The following is a 15,103-nucleotide window of genomic DNA, read 5'->3' as shown; positions in this document are numbered from 1 at the left end:
AGCTATATCCTAAGTTAATAAACTCATTCTCAACTGGATACCCAAGTCTTCTTACTATAGTTCAATCTTCCTTTATTCATCATGAGCAGTAAATGTTTAAGTCAAACTGTGGCATGGGATGAATGCTCAGAAAGTACGCATGGTCTTAACCTCCCCTGGAGTGGAAAACACTGTGCACATACTTACCCATTTCGATTTTGCAGGAAATAATGCTGTGCTGGTGAAAGTAAAGTGTTTCTTCAATAACATTAAAGGGTTGGATATCCCAGAAACCATCGGTACTCAAGCCAGCCAAAAATTTCCCATTTTTTACTGTTGGTCTTCCTGCTCTCCAGTGTGTATAGGACAGTGAAGTCTTATCAAGCCACATCAGAGAGCTATCTAGAGAAGGAATATTTTTTTTCACTAAGCTTAGAGATTAAGTTTTACAGTTACAAGTTAGTATTTCAAATGACTAATTTCTTCCTTCTACCTCACCTTCCAAAAATTGTGTGATTATGTACATCTCTTTAAAATATTTTCTGGTTATAATAGTAAATAGTAAATTTTTTAGTATGAAAAATAAAAAGTATAAGCTTGTAAATAAAAATTTACTTATAATTCTATCCTTTAATTGCTTAACATTTGGTCATTTTTAAAACCAAATATCATTTTTCTTACATATGTTTAACTTCAGTTGAAATGATCATAACTATTTGATTAAAAATCACTGATACTTTACATAATAGGTGACAAATCTCTTCTTTGGATACAATTTATGCTGAAGACAGGTGAGCATACCAATGGCTGATTTTTTAAAAAAAGATGTGAAGACATTCAATATGGAAGGAGCAATTTTCTCAACATATAGTCCTGAATAGTGGGTATCCATGTCCTCAAACATGAAGCTGGGCCCCTGGCTGTCACCACAAAACTCAGTGCAAGCTCAAAAGTATATAAAACCCTTATTTAAAGAACCCAGAAGTAAGGTAGAGTAGACAAAGCCTCCTCACATATGCAAAAGTGGTCAAAGAAAAAGTAGGCAACCAGTCACCATGGCTCATGCCTGTAATCCTAGCTACTCAGGAGGCTGAGATCTGAGGATCGTGGTTCAAAGCCAGCCCGGGCAGGAAAGTCTGCGGGACTCTTATCTCCAATAAACTACTCACAAAACCAGAAGTGGTGCTGTGACTCAAGTGGTAGAACACTAGCCTTGAGCTAGTGTTCTAGAGCTTAGGGACAGCGCCCAGGCCCAGAGTTCAAGCCCTACAACTGAAAAAAAAAAAAAAAAGAAAAAGAAAAAGAAAAAGAAAAAGTAGGGAAGCCACTCCTCATCAAAATGAAAAACTTGTGCAGCCAGGAAAGTGATACAAACTACTTGTGCAAATCATTAATCTCAGAAAAACATCCAGAATATTTACAGAATGTTTAAAGCTCAACAATCAAAAGACAAATGACTCAATTAAAAAATGAACAGAGATTTCTCCATAAATAGTATTTGGCAAATAGCCAATAAACGTATGAAAAGATGGTTCATATCATTATCATCAGAAAAACCTAGTGAAAACATCACACCTACCTAAATGGCTCTCATCAAAAAGACAGAAAAAAATTTTTAGCATAGACAGGGAGAAATTGGAACTCTTAACACTGGTGATGGTAATGGAAAATACACAGATAAATTGGGAAACAACCTGCTAGCTGTCTAAAGAAAAAAACAAAAGATAAGGTCATTCCACAGCAAATTGTGTATCTAAGTGAGTATTAGGGGAAATGAAAACATGTCCATACAAACAGTTGTACACGAATGTTCAGAGAAGCATTTCTTATTTATAATAACAAAATTGCCAGCCCTATTTAGAATGAAGAACGCTGACATCCTTTCCTACATATAGCACCAGAGTCTAGGCTCTACTTTTCACTAATGAGCAGCTCCCTAGCAATCAACATCTGTCTACACCAGGGCCATCCCATAAATACTGTGAATATTTTGATTTTTGTTGGTTACTGTGCCACTTGTATTTCCTCCTTTGTTTTTCCTGCTCCCAATTTAAGTTACCAGTTTTCTGATGGACACAACATGCAGTACTATATTTCTAAAGTTATTTAAGAAAGAGTAACTCTTTCTACTGTTGAGAAATCAGATAGTTTTATTTTGTAAGTATTTTGAAACAACTCAGAACAGTGACTTACAGATATTCTTAAGAATTATATTTAAATGAATACCAAATTTGCTTTTGCCTGAAACATCTTTCTTTTTTATTTTTAATTTTATTGTCAAGGTGACGTACATAGGGGTTACAGTTACGTAAGATAGTGAGTACATTTCTTGTTGAACTTGTTACTTCCTCATTTTTCTCCCACTTTCCCTCCTCGAACCCTCCTAAGTTGTACAAATCACTTCCAACATATTGTCTTGTGAGTAGCACTGCTGAGTTGGTTCTCCCTTTGTCTTTTGTCTCACTTTTTTTTTTTTCTGAAACATCTTTCTATATTACCCTGGTTTTACTTCAGGTCTGAAAATGCTTTTTCAGAATATGGAATACATTTTGTTGTTCCTGGTTTTATAACTACATCAGAGGGTACAATTTAAATAAATCTCCGTATTTTGGATTTGATCTCCAGAGCCTAATAGAAGGCCATTGTTTCTTCAGTCACTTTCAGAGAAAACCTAGGAACTTTCTACTTATTTTACCTCTTTGTTTTCCCTCCACCCCTATATGTAAGAATATTCAAATGTTGTTGAAGGTAAGACTTGGCCAACTAAGTCTTAACATGATGAACTCATCCACAACTCTCAATCTAAGTGTTCTCTTTCTTGTGGTAGTGTAATCTTCATTAATTTATCCATGGCTAATTCACATTTAAGGAAAACGTTGGCAAGCTATAGATGGATTGGATAGCAAAGAAATAGTCACATTCATTGGCCACATCTGAGCAGCCCAGCCTCTTTTCCTGCACTAACTCTGGGTCACTATCCTGTGCTCCCATTAAAACTTCTTTAGGAAACATGTGCACTTTTTAAACTTTAGGTCCACAGACAGATTTTCTTTTTCCTAATCTCAAAACACCACTGAGTATGTTTATAAACTGACTTTGTTTCTTTTAGGTTATTTTTGTGTTAAAATATTCTTATCAATCATATTTTGAATTAGTAGTTTTTCAACCAAATTTCAAATACTCTCCCCTACTGTCAGACCAGGAACCTTGTTTTTCTGTTGTTTACCGTGTGTGTGTGTGTGTGTGTGTGTGTGTGTGTGTGTGTGTGTGTGTGTGTGTGTGTCCCAAGCCAATGCTACAAAAACTCAAGGTGCAACATATAGAAGTGGGAATCAGCTCTTATTTATTCCAAATTAAAAACAAGGAATTTCTATGGTGTGGCCATTTTCATTTAGTCTTGGCTGCTGGAAGGAAGTATGGAAAGGGAATTATCATCCACTATTTAACACTAAGCCTGTTGGAAAATGTATAACAAAGGCACATACCCTAGTATTTGTTTGAAGAAGTATATTTTTGTAGCTTCATAAATATATCTTAATGAAATGCTAATAAAGAGAATATTAGATTCATCACTTACTTTCATAAGTTATTCCTAGCATGACCCAAGAAGCCATGTAACTGAAGTATAGAAGCTGCTCAAGAACAAAGTCATTTTCCTTTTCATCTCGAATACTCAGAATATGTGCTTTTGAATCTGTTAATAAGAAATAGTAATTTTAATAACTACTTATCTGGAACATGACTTTGTTTGATAGATTAATATTCTTTAAAACCTAAATAACACTGGAAAACTAGAAAGAAACATCAAGAAAGCATTTAATACGATTGCATTGTATTAAAGTGAACAGTCTAAGAAGTTTTCAAACACTTTGATGCTGTTTGATTCTACAGAAGAGTGGAAATCTGGTAGCTGAATAGACAATTTAAGAAATTGTTTCACTTTACTTTCCCCCATTTATAGTTCATCTGTAAGTGTTATATATCCACCTATTATGAATGTATATTGTCAAAGATTACCCTGTAATAAACACAACCTTGGATGAACTATAAAATAGATCTTTCTTTTCCTTAAAATTCTCTCTTCCTCTCTCATTATTTTGGTGGTGCAGGGGCTTAAACTCAAAGATTTGTGCTTACTAGGCAGGCACTCTACCAACTGGACCACACTTTCAGCCTTTAGTGCTTAAAATGAGGGCTTAAAATGTTCAATATTTCCAAACTATATTATTTCCCAGGAAATTAACCAGGGGATTTCTCAGAAAAGCTATACATAGATAAAACTGTTTAAAAACATTGGTTTAAACATAGTTAAACAAGATGTCTTATAGCAATATTTCTTAAGATATATGTTAACATACTTTGATAATGTCTCACAGTAGGCATTCAGTCTAGAGTTCCTTAACCCTGATGTTCATCTTGAGATGAGAGATCTTCATCTCAAGACTACAGCTCTGCAGAGCATACTTTGTGGAATACTGATTTGGGTTTCCACAGGTGTTTCCATAAGGTTCATGGTTCTATCAGTTTTACCATGAAAAAGCTAGGAATCCTCAGTAGATTTCATTGGCAATTTCTCCTAAGTCTTGAGAGCTGAAATTGTGAAATATTTCTTTAAGTATGAGTACTGCTTCTGACCAGTGAAACTAACCTATTTTCAATTTATAGCAGTTAGTTCTCTGCTCTCTAGTATCATTTATTCTCTACTGAAGAAGATGCAAAGACAGACTATTCTCTAATGAGTAAAGAGGTTACTTCTATACTTTTTGTTGTTGTTGTTAGTTTTAGGGCTTGAACTCACGGGTGGGTATAGGTTGTCCTTGAGCTTTTTTGCTCAAGGATAGCATTCTACTACTGTGAGCCACAGCTCCACTTCCACTCCTATATTTTTCATTTTAACTTGAATTTCAACATTTAAGTTTAACACTTTGTAATCGACAGTGTGGAAAATAGGAGATAATATATTTTTGAGATTTAATGCTAATGAGACATATATACAACACCAGTGACAAAAAAAGTTAGTGTGGCACAATACATAACAGTACAATATACATACTTAGTTCCTGGCATTTAGAGTGGACTTCATCTTGGGTTGCTACTGTATGTCTATTCTTTGTTATCATGAAAATGTAGCAGGAGTTCTGAAATGCTATCCATGGGGTGTTTAGAACAGGAGATGGACATTTAACATTCTTAACTGGTTTGACCTCTTTTTCAGTCTCATCTAGAAAAAAGAGTTAATGTTAGAATTCTAATTTGAGATGTAAATGTTAAATCCTGTTCCTAGTCATTAGGCTTGATTTGTAGGAAACATCCAAGAAGCCAAGACATAGCAGCTGGTACTGTTTGTGCTCTGCTTCTATTCAAATACAGCACAGAGAAGAGTGGCGTTCTGTAAGGAGGAAATTATTCAACTCAATTTTCTCACCCCTGCTGAGGCCTCCTCAGAGAAATGATACAACTATACTAATTAATAATAAGCACCTAAGTATTACTTTGAGATTTCACTGTCTACTTTCTGTTTATGGACATCCTTAAATGTCTCTTAAGAGAACATTTTAATAAAATACTTAATATTTTAAGTAAGTTATTCCTTTAGCCAAACCAACCACACATTATTTAAAATATGGGCTCCAGAAAATCTGATTTATTTTTTGAAAATAAATTTCTTATGGAAAGAAAATGCCATATAGATATGATCTGCTGATGTGATGTTTAGTAGAGATCTTTAGTATCAGTGTTTCCCCTACCATATAAAAAAGTCTCTCTCTCTTTTTTTTTTGTCTCGGAAGTATTGTGTTCATTCTACCCACAGGTATGGGCCTGATTGGTGAAAACTATTTTCTTACACCTTGGTCAGAGATTGCAGAACCTTAGGAAGTCTGCCATCTGATGAACTCAAGTGAATCCACCATATTTGGTCCCAATCTTAAGTAGTTCATGGAATGTTAATTGATATTAAGAAGTATGAGAGAATTCCCACAAAACTATGTTTTCTAAAATGAGCTAAGTACAAGATATATGAAAATGAGGCTGAGTAACATGGGACTTTAAACATCAATTAATATTGCCAGCAGATGTAAAAGTAAAAGATATTTCTAAAACAAAATGTTGAATAGTAATAAGTGATTCAAATTGCTATAAGAAATTTTGTTGGAAAAAGGTATGATTATAATTTCTTCACAACACCAAAATTTTATAAAACTACTCCCCCAATATTCTACTACTCATGAGACTTATATGTAAGAAAGAAAATAACTTAAATTCACATACTTCCTGGGTAGTAGCAAATAGCCCCTGATTGGTTATCATTGCAATCAGCTGTTTTCCAGAATCCATCCGTGTCTAATATTACACAATCTTCAAGTTTCTGGTTGTTTTCAGCCCAGCGACTAAAATGAAGATGCTTCCCATCTGACCAACTGAAGCTGAGCTCATCCTAGTGGGGGCCAGAAATACATGTTATACTTTCATTATCCCTGAGACTCCTGAAGTCATTCTAATAACTTTCAATTTTGTTTTATATATAACACACATTTTTACAACACTATGTAGTAGGTTCTGTCCCATTGATTTATTTGTATGTCATAACAACCATGTAAGAGAGGAACTATTACTATTTCCACATCACAGAGGGTATCTAACCATGTGTACAGTCACATAGACTATGAGCAGTAGCACTGGGCCACCAGTTACTGGAGTCTGTGGTCCTAACCAGTTGCTCTATTGCTTGTCGGAAACCAGGAGGCTACAATGGAGTGAAGATTATTGTAGGCACAGATTCAATAGAGACACTATGGCATGATGGAAAGGCAAAAATCATACCTCCAGGGGACCATGTGTGAGGCTACAATGGTTTAGGGGTTCACTGGTCTGAAACCAGGATACAAATTTTTCTACAGTGATAATATTGCTTTTCTTTCAAAAGATTACTCTTTATTCACTCTTGCTAACATTTTAATTTTGTTTAATTTCTGTTGAAGAACATCTACTAATCATCTCATGTAATTATATTTCTTGTCTTTCCATTTCTCTTCCTTCTTGTTGTTTTTCCTTCTTTTCCTTTCCTTCCCCTTACATTAATTATACGGGAGGGATTTCATTATTACATTTCTATACTTGTACAGTATGAATTCCAAAATAATCTCATCCTATATCACTCTCCTTTCCACCTTCCTTCAAAACAATCTCTAGTGGTTTCCCTGCTCTATTTTCTTTTTCTTTTTTTGTTTTTGGTTGGTTGTGGGGCCTGAACTCTGGGCCTGGGTGCTGTCCTCAGTTCTTCAGCTCAAGGCTAGTGCTCTACCATTTGAGCTACAGCACCATTTCCAGCTCTTTCTGCTTATGTGGTGCTGAGGAATTGAAGCCAGGGCCTCATGCATGTGAGGCAAGCGCTCTACCACTGAGCCACCTCCCCAACCCCTCCTTGCTTTATTTTCATAGTTGCAAACAACCTATTTCAACCATATTAAGCCTCCTTCATTATCCTTGTGAGCCCAACTCTGTCCTGCCTCATTTGATTTTTTAAAAGTCTGCTTAACTTCTGTGGCTGAAGAGATACAGTAGCTCCCAATTCTAGCTCTGTCTTTGATTCAATAAGCAGAAAAAGTACTCAATTATTTATGTCCACTATAGTCTTTTTTCACCTATAATAAAGCATTACAAGTTCCACTTGTGAAAGATAACTGTCATACACACACAAAAACTTATAATCCTGAAATGTAATGGAATAAGATTTGAAGATCTCTGGATCTATATTCCTTTTGGTTTACCACAGTAGACTGAAAAAAGACCTGTAAAACTTGCAGGCTATAGACCAGCCCTGACAGTTGGAAGTGAGAACTCACGTCTTGACTGGCGAGGCCGATCCAAAGGGAGTAGTTCCGCCGGGCGGCCTGCACGGAGAGGAAGGCCTGCTGGTAAGGGTCTGTGATGCTCACGAGGTGCATGCGCTCTCTCTCACACTCCTGTAGAGCCTCATACCAACTGAATGTCTTTGGGATTATTTTGTACAGGTTATTTTGATACTTTACAGTTTCTGAAACATTCTGCAAGAGCTGTCTATCTTCAAAATCTGTGTGTGAAAGAAAAGACTGTAATAGCCTCTCACATTCTGCAAGTGCTAGGGCATTTTCAGACTTCCTCACTTACTGATTCACTTTAGATACTACTTGCCTGGATATTAATTTTAGAGTTGAGCTGGGAGAATTAAATATGTCTTGCTGTACGTCGTAGGTGGAACATACGACCTGTGGCATATGGCTTTAAAAATCAGAAGAAAATTTGGTTTAGCTGCTCTGATTTGGGAAGAAGAAAAGCTATTAAAAAAAATAGCCTACAGTAAAATTACTCGCTCATTGTGGCAGCAAAGGCCTCCTTTATCTGAAATCTACTGGGAAAGATATTTAGAGGTCTCTCCTTACAAAGTTTTCAACTGGAAGGGAGTGCTGCCCCAGAAAAATGTGTGAACATCTCAGCTTGTATTTGAACTTCTGCCCTCCTCACAAGCCTTACCTGAATAAGGCAGGCACTACAGTCTATGGAGTAGATGAATAAAAATTTTAGCAAAAAAGTACAGGAAATATCTACTTAAGATTCTCATTATGTCACAAAAGATTTTTCTTAAGCATTCATTAAAAACTCACGGTAGTTGATGAAAAACAAAGTAATATTTGTTTTCAAAATAGGAATGGATTCCATGTTTGGTTGTTTGTTTGTTTTTTCCTGCAATGCTAAGGATTTTAGGATTTTATGATGTTGACAGGCACTCTACCATTTGACCACATGTCTCCATCCCTTTTTTGCTTTAGTTACTTTTCAGATAGGCTATTGCATTTTGTCTAGGACAGGCTGGACTATAAACCTCCTACTATGCCTCCTACATAGCTGGGATGATAAATGTCCACTACAACCTCCAGCTTCTTTTGATGAGATGTGTTTTTACTGATAATTTCTTGACCAGGATAGCCCTGAACTGCTGTCTTCCTGATCTCTCAAGCAGCTGGGGGATTACAGACATAAGAAACTATAACCAATCTATTTTGTTTGTTTTCTTCCTTCCTTTTTCCCTCCCTTCTTTTCTCCCTCCTTCCTTCCTCTCCTCCCCACACCCCTACCTCTCTTTTGCTTTCTTTCTTCCTTTTATTTTTGCTAGCCCTGGGCTTGAACTCAGCATTTGGATGCTGTTCTTGAGCTTTGTTTCTCTACCACTTTGAGTCACAGCTCTACTTCCAGAATTTTGGATAGTTAATTGGAGATAAGTTGCTTTGGACTAGTCTTGAACTGTGATCCTTAGATCTCAGTCTCCTGAGTAGCGAGGATTAGTTGTTGAGCCACTGGAGTAGTTTCTATTTTTAAGTACACATTTTACTTTTATATGCTTTATAGAAATCCAGTGACATTTATTAACAGTGGTATTTATTTATTTTGCTTTGTTTTTTTTTCTGGTTATTGGGCCTGAACTCTGGGCCTGGGCGCTGTTCCTCAGCTATTCAGCTCAAGGCTAGCACTCTACCATTTGAGCCACAGTGCCACTTTCGGCTTTTTCTGCTTATGTGGTGCTGAGGAATTGAACCCAGGGCCTCATGCATGCAAGGCAAGCACTCTACCATTGAGCCAGCTTCCTAGCCCCTAACAGTGGTATTTATTAGTACTATTGAACTAAAATAAAAATACTGTTGTTTCTTAGTCTTTCTCCCAGAGAAAAACTAAAATCTAAGAAATACTAGAAAGAACAAAATCCAGCCATATCTTAATTTCAGTAAACAACTACTACTAACATATTTTACATTTAATTAAGTACTGTAATCATACATAAAAATATATTTCATGAGATGATTTGCCTCATTAAGCTAATATAAATTTACTCAGGTTGGAATTTTAAGCCACATAAGTATAAATATTTATTTATTTATATGATTTTATATTTATTTATATGATTTTATTTATTTATATGATTTATTTATATTTATTTATTTATATGATTTTATATTTATTTATGATTTTATTTATTTATATGATTTATTTATATTTATTTATTTATATGATTTTATAAAAAAAAAACCTGTATCTGACAGCATAAAGTAGCACAGTTATGTACTTAATAGTTGATACCTGAGTATTTCTGACAGAGAGACACAAAGTGGCTTTCAGCGCAGGAAGTGAAATTCCAAGTCCCCGTGAAAGGTGACTTGTGAAGGTTGAGCAGCAGAGCACAGTGGTAGAGGGACTCTTCCTCAAAGAACTAAACAAAAGGACAACATATCACACAGTCATGCAACTAACAGTAAGAAGAGCAGCAGGAAAATAGTTATACCCCAAATTGGTGCTTTCCCCGTATTAAAAAAAAACAACAACAATGAAGGAACTAAGAAAACTTGACACACTTTCAAAGCCTAGGGATAGGGCAATTAACTTTAGAAATTAAAGAAAAAGGTGATCATGGAAATACTGGTAAGTTATTTTCAAACATCAATTTGTCAGAAATCAATAATGAAACTAAATATTCTGCTTTCAGTTTTGACAATTCAAGCAAGCAAAAACATGATTGTTTAACTCAACTATCTGTAAACATTTTGTATCATATAACAGAGAATTTACTCTAAAGCTTTGATTCTATATATTCACTCTGAGTGCCCCATTTCCTTTCCTTATTTCTCATGAAAAAAATATTAGCAAGTGGAGGTGTGGCTCAAGTGGTAGAGAGCGACAGTGTCCAGGTCCTGAGTGTGAGCTTTAGTACCAACACACCCACACAACAAAACAAAACAAAACAAAAGAAATGAAAGAAAAGAAATTATCAGCCAGAAATTAAGCATATGGCTTCTTTCTATGCAGTTCTTAAGGTGAATGATCAGTTATCATTTATTTTGTCTTTTTGATTCAGGAGACTGAGATAGAGAATCTACATTTCTTAAATGTTTGCTAAAACTTTTTTTTTTTTTTTTTTTTTTTTTTTTTTACAAGGTTCTGTCCATAGTACATTTGCAGTTAGTGCTTGGGAACCCCCAGCACTGTGAGGAACCAGATTTTAGACCTGAAGGTGGCGCTGCTGAGTCTGTTGATCCTACAGTAGCTTCACTCTGCTACAGCTCATATAGGACTCAAGTCACTCATCAGAGTGTACAATCAACCTTTTTTAGACACCATCATCCTAATCAATTTTGGAACACTTTCCCTTCTGTAAATACTTTATTCATCCCCACAAGCCTTCCATCCTCCTTTGACCACCATTAATTCACTTTCTGTTTTCACAAGCTTGTCCATTTTGGACACGTCATACAGAAAGAATCATACAATAGGTGCTTGTTAATCCAGAAACTGATGAGAAACTCCAATAGTTCATAACACTATTGAAATTATCGACTCAAATAAAACTCACATTTGTTGGTATATTTAGCCTCCGACCAACCAGCAGTGGGTGAAAGTTGCTGTATGTTAGTGCTCTGTTATCTGTCCATTTGTTTATTCTTTCATAGGCAGTCCAGCGCAGACCAATCCATAAGTTAGCTTCCATCTCCGGGAGCAAGGATGTAATAAAGTCTGTTAAAATGAGATATTTTTTAAAAAAATTATTTGACTTAATGAAATTAAAAATATGCCTGAGCTAAAAATGTCAATGAATACCTTCTTAAATTAGCTCCTCTGTAAAAAGATAGTTAATAAAATTATTTGATACATTAATTTCCCCATAGCCTCCCCAAACTAACTTGACTTCGAGATCAGCATAAAACATGTTTCCCACCTGGAGGTTTAGCTCAGTGGTAGAATGCATGCCTAGCAGGCATGAAGCCCTGGGTTCAATCCTCAGCACTATAACAGACAAACAAGCCAACAAAGTAAGTCAATTATTCTACCTTGTTCACTCTGGCTCAACACTGATGGAAGAGTACCACCATAGGAGTGGCAGAGGGTGCTCGCTTGAGAAAATGTAAGAGACTTGGCGCTGATCTTTAAAAAACACTGCAAATGGAGACACATATGAAAATAAGATTCTGATGCAAGAAAGCCAGGCAGGAAGTAAATATGTCATCATTTAGAGGATTATTCCCGAGCACTGAAACTTTACAAAGTAGTACCACATGAATTCAGGAGAACACTCTCAACATGAACAACTGCATTGTGATCTTCAAGCTATCAGATTAAAATGAATTTTTTATGTGCTACCAATTTTTGTAGTATTGTCTCATATTTTTACAACAAATGAGAAAACTGGGACAAAGCAAAGTCAAGTACCAGTGAAATGGCTACAATTGGTCCAGTGAGCATTTTTAACTCTGTTCATCTGACATCAATGCCTGGGTTCTCAATTTATCATCTCGATATTAACAAACACAAAAGAAAGCATCTCTCTTTTTCTTGGGAAGAAATTTTAATTCGAGTTTGTATCAACTGAAAATTATGCTCAGTTCCTGTACTTTGGGAAATAAAAAGATTTTTTCCAATTTTTAAAAGTAATGGGGCAACTGTAGCTCGTATGTGCAAGACTGGTCTCAATCCACAGTAACACACACACACACACATACACACAAACTGAATATAACAGTAAAAAATATATCCCTAACTCCACCAGAGATGTTTACAGCTGTCAAATACACCTCTTCCTCATTTTTTTTTGATATTACAATCACTTTGGGTGGGACTATTGTCCTAAATAGTGCTTTTTGAAACATCCTACAATAGGTTGTTTTCAATCTTCTTACAGAAGATATGGGCAAAGTCGTGACTTCTAGAACAGATCCTTGAGAGAACACCCTGAACTTGAACATAGAAATCTTACATTAAGGATGATAGAGCAGAAAAAGAATATAGGCCACTTTTGAAGAGTTCATAGAATTTTCCAAGCCAACTGAGTCTTAGTAACCTATATATTTTTTTAACAGAATAACTTATTTTCATATATTGTGGCAATTTCTCATCAGATATACACAGCTGTATAGCTTATACATGTCAAAGAGACAGCCTCAACCCCAGCATTTCCCAAAACTACTTCACCAGAGAACTGCCATCGGAGGCAGAATCAAGGACTACTATTTTGTGTGTTTGTGCAGTCTCTCAAGAGCAGCTTGGGAAATGCTGATCTAATTTGATTGGCAGATGCTGCTTTGATTTTCTCCTTGACAAAGGAGTGTCCAGAAATAAAGTCTGTTGCATTCCATGGGGATGGTATTGATTGTTCAATGTGTTATTATTCATTGTAGAAGAGAAATACCATACTTTGGAAGACCCACAGCTAACTAACTTCAGAGTTGGCTTCTGATAACACACATGGTTTCTAGCAAGAAAGTGGGCCAGGTGAATTACTGACATATGTGGAAGCCATTGTTGGTGCCATTGTCTGATGAGTGCCTTTTTCTGTAGGCCACACAATCAGCTCAAGATTAATTACTATTTACACAAGGCAGCAATTCTTTTACCTTATTCTGAAAAGGAATCCAGCTTCCAGAACATTGTACTTTAGCTGCAGAATCTGGACTGTATTTCTCTAATGAAGATACATTGTACTTTTCACACACAAAGGGCAACTTGGTGCTACAGTCTGCTGGTTTATTTAAATCTGAGAAATGAAAAGCAGGATTTCAATGTAAGAATTATTTTAGTCAGCACATTTTAAAAACAGCTAAGAAAGATACTGTCTTATTTCCTTGGCTGAGGATTGAACTCCAATACTATGTCCAGTTCCACTATGGAGCTACAACTCTGATTCCAAGAAAGACTATTTAAAATTAGTCTTTCCTAGATGGTTCTATACATTCCCATTTATTCGTTAGTCATCTTCTGTCCCTCTGACCTTCTCCTCCATATTTGCAGGACATACAATACCAATACTGTTTATGCAAAAGTAAGATGCTGGTGGTTCATGCCTGTAATCCTGGTGTCTTAGGAGGCTGAGATCTGAAGATTGTGGTTCAAAGCACCTATGTAGTATACCTACCAAATGTCATCCAAACAATGATGGCAAGACATAGCTAAGAGGGCTAAAAGGAAAACCTAGGGAGGAGGACATAAGTTGTGTTGTAGAACCACTGCTTGCTCACCTTTGTAAATCGGTCTTAAGTTGTTTATCAGTTATAAAGGTGGTAAGTTTATTTCTAAGTAATTACTTCGAGATAAGGGACTTTAAAGCAGTAACTCTGGAGAGTGAGTTTATTTGTATTTGGGGTTTGAGCTTTTGTTCTCAGTAAGTCAGAGTAACAGGACACTACCAAACCTATACTGGAAAGGAAAACAAGATTAAGCAAGTAACTGAGTTCACAGATTACACAACCAACACTGAAGGCTTGGGAGTTAACTTTACCCATGAACCAAGTTTTGGCAGACATGTGCAGGCATTCCTCCCCCAAGGTCACAGGAAAGCGGTGCCATGGATGCTGTGCGCTGAAAGGGAACAGGGGATGTCACAACTTATGACTCAACGGACACTATATTCTCTTTTTTGCTCCAAGTTATGGACATTTTGAACTTAATGTTACTATTTTGCACCACTTTTTTCTTAACGTTAACATGCAAAGGAACTTGACTTTTTTAAATCTAGGAAGTTTATGGATCATACACAAAAGGCTTCTAAATTGTAATCCAGTTATTCAAGGGGAATATGGAGCTGCTTCTTTTGAGTGGCAAGTTCTCAAAGATGGACTCGGTGATGGAAGATGGTACTTACTACATGAAGTATCGATCTATTGGTTGATCATTAGTTTTCACCCACCACTTCTGCTCAGCACCAGATATCTGAAAAAAAAAAGTCACAAAGCCAAACTTACATGTGCTGAATTCTCTAAGACAGGTTTGCTTTGGATGTTCTGTCATATTACAATATCATATATCACCAAAATTTCCAGACATTCCATTACTGGGTCTCAAAACTACATATGCCAAAATCTTTTACCAAGTGACATGCCACCCTATTTTGCATAGTCACAGGTCCTATTACAGTTGCTGTGATTATTGGCTTGCATTAATTACAGTGTATATGCTAATTGGGCATACATTGTCTTTTTTAGTTTTAGCCAGGTCTGTCTGTTGTTGTTTTTGCTTTTAACTCAGGGTCTTGTGCTTACTGAAAAATGCTCTATCGCTTTAAGTCATGCTCTGATCCCTTCTTTTGCTTTAGTTATTTTTCAGGGTCTTG

At 36.0% G+C, this 15,103-nt stretch overlaps 1 protein-coding gene and 1 long non-coding RNA gene across 4 annotated transcripts in view; one reads left to right on the top strand and one right to left on the bottom strand.

Annotated features, from left to right (window-relative positions):
• LOC138827026 (CD302 antigen-like) overlaps nucleotides 1-15,103 on the bottom strand; it is a 112,239-nt gene that overhangs the window by 43,717 nt on the left and 53,419 nt on the right. For all 3 annotated transcript variants that reach the window (XM_070022564.1, XM_070022538.1, XM_070022548.1), the window contains exons 19-29: nucleotides 14,636-14,703; nucleotides 14,273-14,352; nucleotides 13,392-13,531; nucleotides 11,832-11,937; nucleotides 11,357-11,517; nucleotides 10,090-10,219; nucleotides 7,824-8,050; nucleotides 6,250-6,415; nucleotides 5,033-5,200; nucleotides 3,557-3,673; nucleotides 187-381 (exon numbers count right to left, since the gene is read on the bottom strand). In XM_070022564.1, the coding sequence (XP_069878665.1) occupies nucleotides 187-381; nucleotides 3,557-3,673; nucleotides 5,033-5,200; nucleotides 6,250-6,415; nucleotides 7,824-8,050; nucleotides 10,090-10,219; nucleotides 11,357-11,517; nucleotides 11,832-11,937; nucleotides 13,392-13,531; nucleotides 14,273-14,352; nucleotides 14,636-14,703 (1,558 nt within the window). The remainder of the gene's footprint in view (nucleotides 1-186; nucleotides 382-3,556; nucleotides 3,674-5,032; nucleotides 5,201-6,249; nucleotides 6,416-7,823; nucleotides 8,051-10,089; nucleotides 10,220-11,356; nucleotides 11,518-11,831; nucleotides 11,938-13,391; nucleotides 13,532-14,272; nucleotides 14,353-14,635; nucleotides 14,704-15,103) is intronic.
• The window catches only part of LOC138827118 (uncharacterized), a 43,307-nt gene that overhangs the window by 21,795 nt on the left and 6,409 nt on the right, over nucleotides 1-15,103 (top strand). The gene's annotated exons all lie outside the window — the stretch shown is intronic.

Source organism: Dipodomys merriami, unplaced genomic scaffold, assembly GCF_024711535.1.
Source record: "Dipodomys merriami isolate MVZ:Mamm:240054 unplaced genomic scaffold, mDipMer1.0.p SCAF_1, whole genome shotgun sequence".
NCBI classification, from domain to species: domain Eukaryota; kingdom Metazoa; phylum Chordata; class Mammalia; order Rodentia; family Heteromyidae; genus Dipodomys; species Dipodomys merriami.
Note: the sequence above shows the minus strand (reverse complement) of the source record. Positions and strands in the feature narration are given on the sequence as shown.